We start from the raw sequence: 14,223 nt of genomic DNA, 5'->3' as shown, positions 1-14,223 counted from the left end.
CCATTGTTATATAGAAAGTACATTTAATTATCCTCAACTACTTGCCTTCTTGTAGCCTTGCGTTTTATTGAGTTCCTCTTCCCTAGATTCATATTTCCTATATCCCATAACTGACGCATTTACGATTATAATTGATTTTGTAACATTTTCGATAACAATTTGCAATTAAGATATTCCTTTCAGTTTGTTATTTTCTAAATCTATAAATCCTTAGTTTATAATAATATTATCGATATTTGTTTATATTCCATTGTGCCTACTATGGTGTTATACTATGGGTGGTGAAGACCTAAGATAGTCCTAGTAGGATGCACGTAGAATTGCACACCAGACCAGGATTTTCTGCCTGTTCGCAGGATTTTGGCTGATCATTTAGTAATAATCGTTCGCGGAACAATCGAGTTAGATCAGGGCCTTGAAATGCGTTAGAGCACTTCATTCAACACCGTAACGGTGCACTACAGGTTTACACTACTCTACAGGAGGCAATGTACTCCGCACTACCCTCACTCAAGATTGTTTGACACAGATACTCATTCTTAGCTGAGCCGACTGGTATCCGAAAATAGAAAAATCCTATAGCCTGATCTACGTTGCTTCTACCACGGTTTTTTGTCCCGATTAATAGAAATATGCGCAGGAAAACTTTACCGTTCTGAGTGTTTCGATTCACAAAAGAATTGAAATTTATGAGCAAGAGTGAATAGATGTATTGCAGACATCATCGGAAACTGTAATAGTAAAAATTATACTAATGGTATTTATTTACTTATTCTTTATTTTGTATTAATTTATTTACAACTTTTTAGAAATGCACAAATGCTCATCGCCATCGCGATTCGCACTTGCGTGCGTCCGACACGCAAGTTGCTCGCTCTGCCACACTGTCATCTCTCCAACCATACGCTTATCAGAGCAATTCTGCAGGTGTTGAAGCAGAACTTGCTATTCGCTCCAATTGCAATCGCAGTTTTTTTCAAAATCACAGGGGATTTTTAAAAAATCAGGTTACAATTTTGACAGACAATAAGTCATCTCCTTTTAACTTGAAAAGTAAAGAATTTGATCCCATATCGAATCTAATTCGAGTTCAACGAAAGACGAACATGTAGGGTGCTTTATAAGACCGAAGCATTCTTTGCTTCAGTTCAGGATGCTTCGCTCGTCACATACTACTAAAAAGGGTAGATCCGTTATGATTCCTCAATTATCCACTCGAGTGTATGTTATGCAATGTGAAGAGGAAACTACCAAATACACTAGCACTTATTCAGCGGTAAAATAATCTGTAATATTAAGACCATAGTGTTGATGACAATAGACCCGCTGCTTCTTAAAAAAGAACGAGCGTGCTCCATAATCGAGCAAGAAAATATCGGGAACTACGGTCCGTTGGTACATGATATGAAGCAGATATAATAATAATCGTTAGCGCAACAATCCATATTGGATCAGGGCTTTGAAACGTATTAGAGCACTTCATTCAAGACCGTAACAGTACACTACAGTACACTGTAGGAAGCCATGTGGTTAGAATTGTGCTCGACCGAGATTATTACCTTGATTTGACTCAGGTACTCATTCACAGCTGGGTCGACTGGTATCCGACATCAAATCACAATACAAATCCCACCTTCCGTACGACAGCCTTTTGCTCTAACCACTGAGCTATCCGGACACTATGAAGCAGATATGGAGACTACAAAAGATCCAAGTAGCCATCCCTTCCCAGAGACCTGATTAGTACCTTAAAATTTACATAAAACACTACCGATCCCCTTAGACTGAGCTAAGGGCCGGACTATACATACTTGGACATAAAAGGAGCTGTCACTCTTACAACTTATGCTATCGCCCGAAGAGTGTTATCCGAAAACAGTTTGACCTAGTGGGTACTGTTCTAGATTTATTTACGACAATGGGAGCTGTACCAATATATTACATACAATACATTTGCGATATATACTTGCTTTGGTGATAACTAACTCTTGCGATGCTTTTGGTACACTATTTTTTCTCGTTGTTTGGTACAAAAATAATACTTTGTTAATATTTGATTTGTCGGCAAATAGTTTGCAGCATTCTTTCCAATACTCACTTCTTTCAAATCTAGAAATAAGTTACCTCAGTCTCAACGTAAGCTTCAAACTTTTTTCATTATTTCCACTGAGTTACAATAAGGGAGATATAGGGATAAATTCAAGCACTATAAATCAATACTGTAACTTATTTTGAATAGAAATATACATACTGCTTCAAATAACCTTAAGTTTTTATAATTTTGCCAGCGTCCACCTAATTAGGAGGATTAGGAAAAATGTATTCCCGTAATTGATGTAATTTGTTTGGAAGTTACAGCCCGAACCTGTTTACATCCTCCATATTTACATGTTTGATACAGGTAAACTTTCTTCGATTTCTTTAGAAACGAAAGCTTTTATTTAACTGTGTAGCGAATTCAATCTTATTATGATACATATCTGAACCAAGTCGGGATACCGGAAGCTAGGTGTTTGGGTATAAAGATTTCGTGTTCACCTTATATTTGAAACTCTCTTTGCATGATGTATATATTTCAAACTCCTTTTCTAAAGATTCGCCATTTTTATGTCTTTATAAATTTTTCATAAATGGTAGGAAATTACTAAAAAAAAATTCATAAAAGTTGGCCTTTTCTTTGGCTTTCTAAAATGGACTAGTAAATTAACTCTCAAAAAACATCTTTTCCAAGCTATGCGAGCCTACTTACCCTTTTTGTTAGCTGGGTATCCATCATAAAGTTATGAACATGTTTTTCAGCCCGGGATAGCTCTAACTTCCGAGACACAACAGCTACCAGCAAAGCAGTGCATCCAGCTCCCTAAAATATTTAAATTTGGATTAGACACAACTACAAAACGCTTTCAAAAAAATGTTTCAATTATAAAGATATTCTTGTATAATGAATTTTTCCAGGCATTCACTGATGATAATATTCTTTTTTTAATGTATATCTAGTTATATATTTTACATGTTTATTTTATATGAAGAATGTTACTTTTGGATAGAAAACGTGACAGCTTTAATGAATTTAGATTATTTTTTAAATTTATGTATCTAGTGCAGTAACCCATATCAGTGCAGTAGTTTATCGATTTATTTTTGATTCGATTATCTTTCTATCCACGATCTATGTTAGTTCGTTTTTAGAAGTAATAATATATATTTTTGAGCTAGATGCTTTTCGTAATTCGTAATTGATGATATTCATTTCTCTTTATTCTTTGCTGAAAGAAACAAAAACACTCACCATAATTCCTGTGCTGACCGCAATACCACGACCACAATAAGTATTTGGTACAATATCACCAAACCCAACACTTAAAAATGTTATGGCTATAAGCCACATGGCATTCAAAAGGTTTGCATGTTCTTCATCGTGAAACCTGTTTACAATGTATATAATAGATTCAACAAAGGTAGCTTTTTTGAATTTTAGCGCTTTTATTGAAGGTGGATCATTTTCGAAAAGTCGGGCGAGAAATAAATAGGTAAAAGGAAAATAAGCCAGTAAGAGTTTCGGTCTCGGTGTTCTTAGGAAACTTATGTTCTTCAAGCGAACTATGGATAAACTTTCGATAGTAGCGAACCAACCACAGCATATTCTACTCGTGACATATTCATTCTTTATGGCATTTCTTGTACACTTTCTTTGAGTTTTGGTTTTGGTTTTCGAGACTAGGACATTTTGTTGTGAATAGTTTTATTTGATTTCGATATCTGTTTCTACTTACCACCATACCACATGTTAGGGTTATACCACGGCCACAATATGTGTTAGGTACAATATCGCCATAGCCCACGCATAAAAAGGTGATGGCTGTTAGCCACATGGAGTTTAGCAAATTCGCGTGCTCCTCATCGTGGAACCTTTTATAGGATAGTGAAAGTGAACAAACAAGTAAACAAGTGTGAAATACAGTAAAAATGGCAAAGTGAACGAAGATTCCATTTTCAAATTTTCTTTTATTTTCTTTCTTTTTATGATAATTCGGTAAATATAACTACATATCTTATATAAGAAAAGTTAATGTGTAAGAAAAGTAAAACAAGAGAAAAAACCCAAACTCAGTTCACTTCAAACATATAAATCGTTAGTTGAGTTTCCAAAGAAACGTTCAGACTAAAATGAAAAGAGAATAAAGAGAACAAATAAAGAAGATTTGAAGGAAAAAGGTGCTCGACATTCGGAATAAACTTTGATTTTCTATTGCTTTTTGAAAAAATACAAATCCTGTGAATAAAGATACAGAGATTTAGAGATTCTGGAGTGAATAGGTGCTCTGCAATAAAAATGTTCTGTTCAAAAGAGAGTGTAAAAGCTAACTGTATTTTGTCTACTTGTGTCTGTGTGTATAAAAATGTAGAAAAACCAAATCCAAAATAGTTTTGATTTAGCATACGAGTATATAGTATCGAACCGAAAGATTTCTGAACATGTTCAAAAATTTCAAAAAGTGCTTTCAACAAGAACACATTGAATATTTAACGTACTTTTTTTCTTAATCTGAATAAAACAACATCCATGCGTATCTCAATCGAATTATGATAGATATAGTAGATAGATGTGATAAAAGATAAAGCAAGATGTTTTCGAACGAACTTAACATGATCACTCGAAATGAATGTACGGAAAGAAACTAACCGAAAAGACGATAATCAAATCACAAGTGCACTTACTCAACATATGTAGTAATTCAACAAGCCAAAGTCAATCAATAGGAAAACACACTTCCGCCAACAATATATTAATATTTACCAAAATTAATTGCAATATTCGACATTTGAAACTTGAAAATCCAGCAATATTTCAAACACATAGTTCAATTACTTTGTTATCAGGAAAGAAAAACAACAGATACACGTCAATACATATTTGATTTAAAAAACTACAAAAACTAGCTACTTTTTACATTAAACGTGAATACAGGAAAAAATAACACAAGATTTACAAATAACTGGAGCACGTGTTTGGCTAAACTCCATTTATATTATTATATATATTTAAGATGCTCTGGTTGGTATTTGCTGCAGGCGAAGTTTAATCCATACTTTTCAAGCTTTCAATTCAATATTTTCTCATTTTATTTCTCCATTTATAATTTAATAATTCACGAAAAAAACGTTTCATTTTCTCATTACTCTTTCTCTCTCAGTAATCTGTTCATATATATCATAGTAGCAACAAAACTGCAGAAAAATTGTACAATAAAACCCAAATTTTTAATCAATTAATGTTAATAATAATAAAGAGAAGTTGGACGAAACAAAACTTAATCAAAACGAAAATAATTGGAATACTTTACTGTCAATCAACAAACCAAACAAAATCCAAATCATAGAAAAGGTAACAATAAATACTTCATGGACGGATATTTTAATTTTTTAAATATATACAATAAACCGTTTAGTGCAATGATTCACAAATAAAAAGGTAATAAAATTTTAAACATTTATACGATGGTTTTATATATATGTATATTCAAGCAACGATCTTTCGTTTATTTACGAACTCGAATGAAATGTGCTAATATCGGGTTATAGAAGTATTCAAAACTGTTATTTTACACACACCTATATAAAGGAGAAAAAAAGGAAACACTGTAATTAATAACAATTGTTTCAGGTTTACCTTTTCTTATTGAAGTATTATGAAAATGGATGGGGGCGTTCCAAAAATCAAAAAATTAAGGTTTGATTCAAAAATCAACATGCTCCAGATTGTTGTTTTCAAAAGAATAAAAATCATCGTTAAGAATGTTAACAGACTGCAGCTAGTTTTGATATCAAAATGAATATTAATTGTTAGCTTACTGTATGACATTAATGTAGCAAAAACTCTTTCATATGCTATAACATGCAACACTTTGGTCAGTCACTGATAATATTAATACGGTTTTACTGGCTATAAATACAAGCATAGATTGGATGTTATTGAATGTGTTATTGAGGGTGATTGCAGTTGCGGCGTTATTAATGTCGAAAATATATGTGAAAGACTATTCAAGGCTATGGTGGCTGCAGCAATAAAGCAGAAGTAAAAATTAACCGCCAGATTTCGATCATCCACCAGGATCAAAACGCTCCAGCAAGAAAATTCCTATTTGTTATCGTCATCTCATTGTATCATTCTTTTCAGTAGCAAGTAGAATGCGGAATGCGGAATCCCGCCTAAATTCATTATTCTAATCCGAAGTAACAAACAGTTGGCTTTGTTGTATAAATACAGGTGACGAGAAAGTATTTGCACCGTTAGAATGTAGATACTAGCAGAGATAAGTTTTTAGAGTGTATTAGTCGGGAAATCGGAAGCTAAACGCTTCAGGTATTGCTTATATAAGCATATTTGAGTGGACATTTGTCCCATATGTTCCTATTTCGTATTGTTTATGCATTGAGTTGGTCAGATCATGCACTCTAGTATGACACTGACATTCAAAGTCTTACAACTTCCTATCCATTTTCTAAAAAAATGCTTATAATAAATATACTAATATACTTAATTTAAACATGGCATGGAGAGTATTTTGAGACCTAGATACCATGTACATGAACCACCGTATTCATTTTTAGATATTTGGGTTGGCTAGTTTCTGAGAAAAGGTCCCTGCAGTAAGTGACCCCTTTTGGAGCTCGGTACTCCCCCGCCCACCCCGTCCCATTGTTAGCAATGCTCCAATTAATGTCGGTTTCGGAAAATAATAAGCGAGACCTTTCTTTTGATATCCCATAAGCCGATTATACTCGGTGAAATGAATGTTTACACCCTTTCTTCTCATGCATGGGGACCGCTCCTTAAACTCAACGTGGAACTGTGTTACTCACTGCATGCAGTAGGATTCACAAGTCCCACCTTTCTACTAGCTTTCATATCAATAGGAGTTACACTTTCCGAGATAATAAGTGAAACAGGCAGAAAGACAGGCAGACAGACGGACCGACAAACAGACAGACAGACAGTAAGACGATTTCAAGAAGGTTTTGTTTAACTCAATGAGTGATGTCGACAAAGAAAAAGCTTTCCTAAATCGAGGAATACGGAAACAGCGCTATTTTTGGGCCCAGAATCACGAAATTTGGACACTGAAACATGCCTTAGTAATGCCTAAGCCTTGCGGTTAAAGTTCCTCAACGAAGAGATGGCGTTTCTCTGGCAAGCCAAATGGAAGATTTCTCGAAGGGCGTACCCTTACGAGACCCTCACGGGGGTGCAACTCTAGCAGGTAGACTTGTTTAATATCACAGCCACCACCACCTCCATCTTTGGGCGCATACGAAGCATACCTGGACCAATGCTCAACCCCGAGACATGGGTTTGCTATAGATTTCTCTTAAGTCGATGCAATCGTCCGTTCAATTCCTTTAGGGATCTGTTGGATTCGAAACGCACTGCTAGCTCCAACAGCTTATGCCATCTCTCGGTAAACCGGTGAACAGTCCTGTCAATAATCGGAGGCCGTTTGACATGCTTCGGTACCGTACGTGTATTGGTGATTACACACTGCGATATCCAAGACTTGTTCATCCTTGATTTAATCGCGCTATTGTCCCCGATGTTCCTACCAAAGCTTGATTTATCTTCATAGGACTAAGTGAACCCAATACATAATAATAATAATCGTTGGCACAACAATCCAATTGGATCAGGGATTTGAAGTGTGTTAGAGCATTTCATTCAAAACCGTAACGGTACACTACAGGATTACAGTACCCTATAGGAGGCAATGTGGTCAGCATTGGGCTCGTCCGAGATTATTACCCTGATTTGACACAGGTACTCATTCACAGCTGAGTCGACTGGTATCCGACGTCAAATCACGATACAAATTCCACTGTCACCAGTGAGATTTGAACCGCGACCTTCCGTAAGACAGCCTTGTGCTCTAACCACTCAGCTATCCGGACATCCAATACATAAAGGCTAATATTAAATTATTCTAACACTTGTCGACTTAACCAACAGCATTGTGTCGAGCTGCTGTTAGCCAATGTGCGACGCCTCAGGACATTGTATCACGGCCGGCAAACCATAGTGAAGACAGCGTTTCCCAGTGCTATCCCATGGAGGTTTCCCTTTGGTTATTTTGGTGTTGACTCAGCAGACAGGGTTGCTGTTCCCTCTGCTACGTCGCCACCTTAGAGCACCGGACACTGGAACAGTGGCAAACTGTAATATTCTCAGATGAATCTCAATTTTTCCAAAAGAGTCAATGGTGCAGCCAATAAATGACTCCAGAAAGAGTACCTGATATCTTGCATTGTAGACCAACACGAATATTCACGGGAAGTCCTCTGTCAGGGTGATGTCACAGGTCCCACATTGTAAGTAATAATTATTTTTCTTTTCTCTTTCGGCATTATAAGAAATATTTAAGGTTTTTAAATTATTTGACCTTTTTTCCTTTGGAGGTACCCAACTTTCGGGGCGAAAAATTAATAAAGCAACTGAGCCCAGGTTTAAAGCCCATAGAACACCTTAGGGCACTAATGAAGACATGTCGGGAAACTGGAAGCCCCCCGGGGCCCTAACTTCTTTTTCTTTAGTTTTATCGTGCCGAGCACTCTTACGTATTACCTATAAGGCGATGCCCGTCCGGATATATGTTAACTGCTCCTCATATCATTTTGCGATTTTCTAAATATTCCATCCTTCTTTTCGGAAATGTAAGATAACTTTCATTCTATTTTCATTTACTCTGATATGATGCTATGGAAATCTTCAAATTTCTAGATACCGCGTGTTCACCGTACAAATATATCTATCTGAATTAGGCACTACTCCAAAGCGTAATTTACATATGTATATAATTACATCTGTCTCGTGTAATTGATATTAATATAAGAGTTGAAAATCTGAAACGAAATGTTTCCCTGCGACTTCCCACTCATATTAGTTCACCTTGTTGTGGGATTGACGAATTGATATGTTATTATGACCTCATACACGTTTTAGAATGCATGAAATTTACATAGAATGTAAAAGTTTCACCTTCTATTACTTTGTTCATAATAATTGGATTTCGTTCAAACTTCTCAGAGTTATGCCTTATGTTATCGTTGCCAAATGTTGTACTTCTAGCATGAACTTAAGGTGGGTTTCCGTCTAAACTTCTACAATATGCTAATATACTATTATTGGCTTTACTTGTGCAGATTTCGGAACGGGATATATTTTAAGGTCTAGATTTCGCTTCAGAGGGATAAGTTTTGAGAACGAGACCAGTAACACTTTTTGAGAGTCATATTTCGAGCCTTCATTCCCTTACGTTTCACCCGAGGTTAAATTGTAAAACTGTAATTGAGCCCTTTCATTTGATACCCGACATGACCACATTCTGTGAAAAAAACTACACCCTCGTTTCGTATGTATGAGCAGTCCCACTTAAATTTAACACAAGCACGCTACTTATTGTATGTAAAGTAGTCAACAAAACCTTAAAAAATATTACTTTTTCTAGTAATGATAGTAATGATTTTTTAACCGGATATGTATGTATATATGGGTTGCTGATTGAAATTTTTCCAAGATGGCTTTATCTGCAAAGGAGTCTAGTTGAATACTAGTATTTAAACATATGCGGGGAAAATTTTCTGGAGATTCCTCCCTAGAAATATCAAAGAGACTTAAAAATCAATTTCCTCTAGATCTAATAATGAAAAGTTACCAGTTGTACATCGCTGAAATTTTTCATCATAAGCCTGTTCAAGGGTACCCTGCCTAACGAAATTTACCTGTGAATTTAACTTCAACGGCTACTTTTCATACATATGAAAAAGTATTTGTTTGTTTTATTCTGCAATATGACGTAATGTCCCTAACTTCAAAAATGTCACCATTCACTTGAAATAGAATTTACAAATTTGACAAGGCCCTTAATATCAATTCGTCCAATTTATCACTAGTACCGCCTAGTAGCTGGCTATACTGAAATAAATAGCTAAGCATGGACTAGGAACTGGCTAGGATCAAGTGGAAGGAGTTGTATTGTCTAAAACTCACGGAGCCAAATTAGGCAATAGATAATCCCCATGTTGTGCGATTCGCAAAGACATTCATCGTATACTTCTGTCTTGGAACCTGAGATTGAGCTTCGTAAGGGAACGAAAATACAACGACGACCTAGGCAACGGGAAAAAGACTACGAGTTTCAAACCTGGATCTTGCGCTCCTTGTTCAGAACTACCGCTCTTAGAGCACTCATTGAACACCTCGCAGAGTGCAAGATAGATTCGCGGTCCAGGAAACGAAGTTACAAAGCATTGAAATATACGACTCTCGTACCTACACCATTTTCAAAAGCATTTGACGTCTACAAAAGTTCCGCCCGCAGCAGCACGCTGTGGGTAGTCCACGAAATACGTACGACTAAGAAACCGACAAAGTCAGCAATGACAGCATCCTGAGTTTCCCGGACGTATTATGGTTTTATCTTACGAGGAGTATTATTTTTTCATCGTTAAACCAGAAACGTTTAACCCAGCTAATTTAAATGGAAGAAAAGTGACGCAGGTTGGGCTGGTAACCTGTTAATGTCCCTTCCCATCTCGCGGTTCCAGTATTTAGGGGGAACTATAGTAGAATTTGGATAATGGTCCTAAAGCGATAATATTATAATTTCCAAATTAAGACTTGTTTTTAACGTTTTGTGTGAAACAAAACCTGATTAGAAACGATTCAATGTCTGTTTGTCTGTCACGCCCAACTTATTCGAAAATGGCTAGAGCTATTGTCACGAAATTTGGTGAGAGCATGTGGTCAATAAATCCCTTTACATACAGCAAGTGGCGCCATTTTGTGTTCAGTTTAAAGGGAGGGGGCCCCCATATATGTAAAAGGTCATGTGGGTGGGGCTCGATTGGTACTTTTCGAAGTTGGCTGAAATGAAGAGGAGTGAGGACTCAAAATGCAAGCGCCGGAAAGTGTATCAGGTCTGGCTCTCAGAATCTATCCAACAGAAAAATCTGAAAAAAATCACAATGGTGCAACTGGCAACAAAATTTAGGCTTCAAAACATATCCCGTTCCGATACCTGCTCAACTAAACTTAATAATACCACATTACCAGACATTTACCTAAAAACTCCTAAACTTCATCCAAGAGATACAAAATTTAATACCATCATAAGTAATACTATACTACACAATTTGAGTCTAAAACGAATACAACAATTATAGAGGTTATTTATCTAAAACATGTATGACGTCGTGACCATATGAACGGCGGAGTTGGATATATAATATCAAGGAATATTTAGAATTTTTAGCTATGTACGAATAGAAAAACGTGCACAGGAAATTTTTAACAAAACCTTTATACCTGAAGCATCCAGCTTCCCGTATAGCGACTTGTTTAATCTTTTCTCTGATTTGTGATGTGCATTGGTGTTTTAGACCTGAACTCAGATGCAGTGGAACGATTTGCAAATGAAGTGATACTATTCCCGTATAGCTCAAGAAGCAGTATTAACAAGTAGTCATTCTAATTGTGAACCACTTTTGGAGACGAAATAAATAAAATCTGTTTATTTACCTGACACTAGTGTTTCGATCGATTAAGAACTCAGTTTTAAAACCTATGTTGAGTCAGAGATTTACCTAGAGGCGGAATATTTCGGCACGAATTTTGAGTAGTACGAAAATCAATTTAATGGTATTCATGCAGAATACATAAACTGGATAAGAGCAGGGCGGCCTGGCATCAGCACGAGCTGCAAAGCAATTTCTACACAAGTCGAACACCTGAATTTCGCGAAAATTCCCCCTTTGGCATATATGGGGACCCCCTGAAACTATGTGCTTGGGCATTAACAATTCTAATCTTGCTACCAAATTTCGTGATGCACCATCAATTACTAGTGTGTTAGACCACTTCATTCAAGACCGTAACGGTACACTACAGGATGATAATACCCTGTAGAAGGCGATGTGAGTGAGATTTGAACCGGCATTTTCCGTACGTTAGCCTAGTGCTCTAATCACTGAGCTGCCCGGACAGACATTGGACCGATTTTAAAAAAGTTTTATTTTATAGAAAACCCTAAAAAGTAATTTCACACGATCCTGGAACCTTCACGGAGGGATGAAAGGGCAAGAAACTGGCTACTAGAATTACTTTAGTTGAAGCAACGAAGTAATATTCATGGGTTATAACTACAAATGGAAAGGAACTAAATGTAATTTAATTAAGTGCGAATAAATAATTGTGTAAAAGTTTTCGATACTGCAATGCAACGAATCTACTGTAATAGAGCGTGTAAATGTTTGAGAATAGACATGAGAACTACGATTAAGGAAATCTTTGAATTTATAATAAGTCTAGGCCTTTACTTAATAATATTCATTCTGAATACGGAAGGCTCCGCATTCACCTAACAATATCTTATATCTATCTGATACAGTTCCCTGAGGATATGCAGGAATGGACAAATCGACATATTTGAGATCGTCGTATATGTCTTTGTCGTTTACACTTCAACGTCAGATAAAAAAGAAGAAAGAATAAAATAAAAGCTACAAAGTAAAATTCTACAGGCCACAAGGAGTACATGAGTCAAGAATAACGAAGTGCTAGAAACCCTTCGGGGGTTTCCAAGACTCAAGAGAATGTTCAAAAAAGAAAAAAGCCTCCTCCCATTGCTAGAAAATGCTAATGAAAGGGGAATTCGAAATATTGCAAACACAAAAATTGGAACCAAAATTACTCATAGTTATGTACAGTCTTCGCTAAGAAACAAAAATCTTTCAAATTTAAATTTCTTTTTATCTTCGTCTTGCAGAAATCAGTTCAGAAATTAATAAATAATTAGTTCCTAGTCCTTTAAATTATTTTCTTTAAGCCATCTTCTTAATAGGTTGAGACTAGGGAAATCCTTAATTTCCGTCCGAAGGGTAATTATAAAAGGACCAGTAAAATACTAGTTTTTGCCCATAAAATGAGTTCTAATTGGCTTGCTAATGCAATTTACGGAAATGAGACTGAAAACTTGTGCTTTTGAGATGATTATACAACGATGGAAATTAATTTTATGAGATGTGAAAATGAGCCTATTCGTTGCTACCGATAGAAAAATCGGAAATTTTCATTATTTTAAAAATGGCAAAACCATCGTAAAGTGCAAATCGGAAAGAAGACTATTACAAGTAGAAGTAGAATTAATGGTACAGAAGATAAATAGTTAATGATTGAGGAAATGTGAGTCCATTTACATATTAATCATTTTCTGGAAAAAATTATGCTATTTGTACTGTTTAGTAACAAGTCGGAAAACGGAAGCTCGTGGCTTCGCGTATGAAAGATTTTGTTGAGTTTTTATGTAAGAATATTTCTACTTATATATAGCTCGTAATGTATATACATTCATATATTGATATTCAATTCGAGGTGGTACTGGCACTTGTATTTCTTAGGGGGAAGTAATTTCACCTGCTTTAACTTTGTTAATAATAATAGAATTTCCAGCAACCTTTCCAGTATTATGCTTCCTATTAAAACCAACCTTACTGCAAATCTGCTGCTGCAATGCTGATCCTAGATCGCAGTAAATTTTTAAAATATAATAATACGCTATTATTAAATTTGTTTAAGCAGATATCTTCACGGAGGGTATTTTCAGGTTCAGATAGATTGATAGATGTGCACGAACCACAATAATTTTTTTTCAGATTTTGAATTGACCTCTTTTGGACCAACGGATTCCTCTCCTTTGCTACTAATATCAAAACTAATAAATAGTTCAAAAAGTGCTAATGGGGGCCTTTAATTTGATACCCCACACGGCTATATACGGTGGGAAAAAATTGGGCATGCCCTTTTTACGTATATGAGGACCCCTTTAAAGTTCAACGTGCAGTAATGTAATTCACCGCACCGAGACGACTCAAAGTTCCCACCTTTGCACCAAATTTCGAGCCAATGGGCGCAGTCGTTTCTAAGCAAAGTCCGGGTGACAGACAAACAGCAAGACAAGCAGACAGACAACAAAACCTTCAAAATCGAGTTTATAGGGAGCAGTTAAACTTGAAAATAACCCTTGCCAACTGTGTTATTGTGCTCTGGAGACTGACAGAAGTAATGCTTACATCAACCGTAAAGCAAGTCTCCATTGCCTGGGAACCAATTTCGGACAGGTTCGGACCAGAATGAAGTACACTTGAATAATACATTGCTATGCATCATTGGATACT

General features: G+C 36.1%; 1 protein-coding gene across 9 annotated transcripts in view; it reads right to left on the bottom strand.

Moving 5' to 3' along the window:
• The window catches only part of LOC119646808 (small conductance calcium-activated potassium channel protein), an 818,793-nt gene that overhangs the window by 25,077 nt on the left and 779,493 nt on the right, over positions 1 to 14,223 (bottom strand). For all 9 annotated transcript variants that reach the window (XM_038047402.1, XM_038047404.1, XM_038047400.1 and 6 more), the window contains 2 exons: positions 3,290 to 3,425; positions 2,750 to 2,860 (listed from right to left, as the gene is read on the bottom strand). In XM_038047402.1, coding sequence (XP_037903330.1) covers positions 2,750 to 2,860; positions 3,290 to 3,425 — 247 coding nt within the window. The remainder of the gene's footprint in view (positions 1 to 2,749; positions 2,861 to 3,289; positions 3,426 to 14,223) is intronic.

Source organism: Hermetia illucens, chromosome 1 (assembly GCF_905115235.1).
Source record: "Hermetia illucens chromosome 1, iHerIll2.2.curated.20191125, whole genome shotgun sequence".
Classification (NCBI taxonomy): Eukaryota; Metazoa; Arthropoda; class Insecta; order Diptera; family Stratiomyidae; genus Hermetia; species Hermetia illucens.
This window is presented reverse-complemented; position numbering and strand designations above follow the sequence as displayed.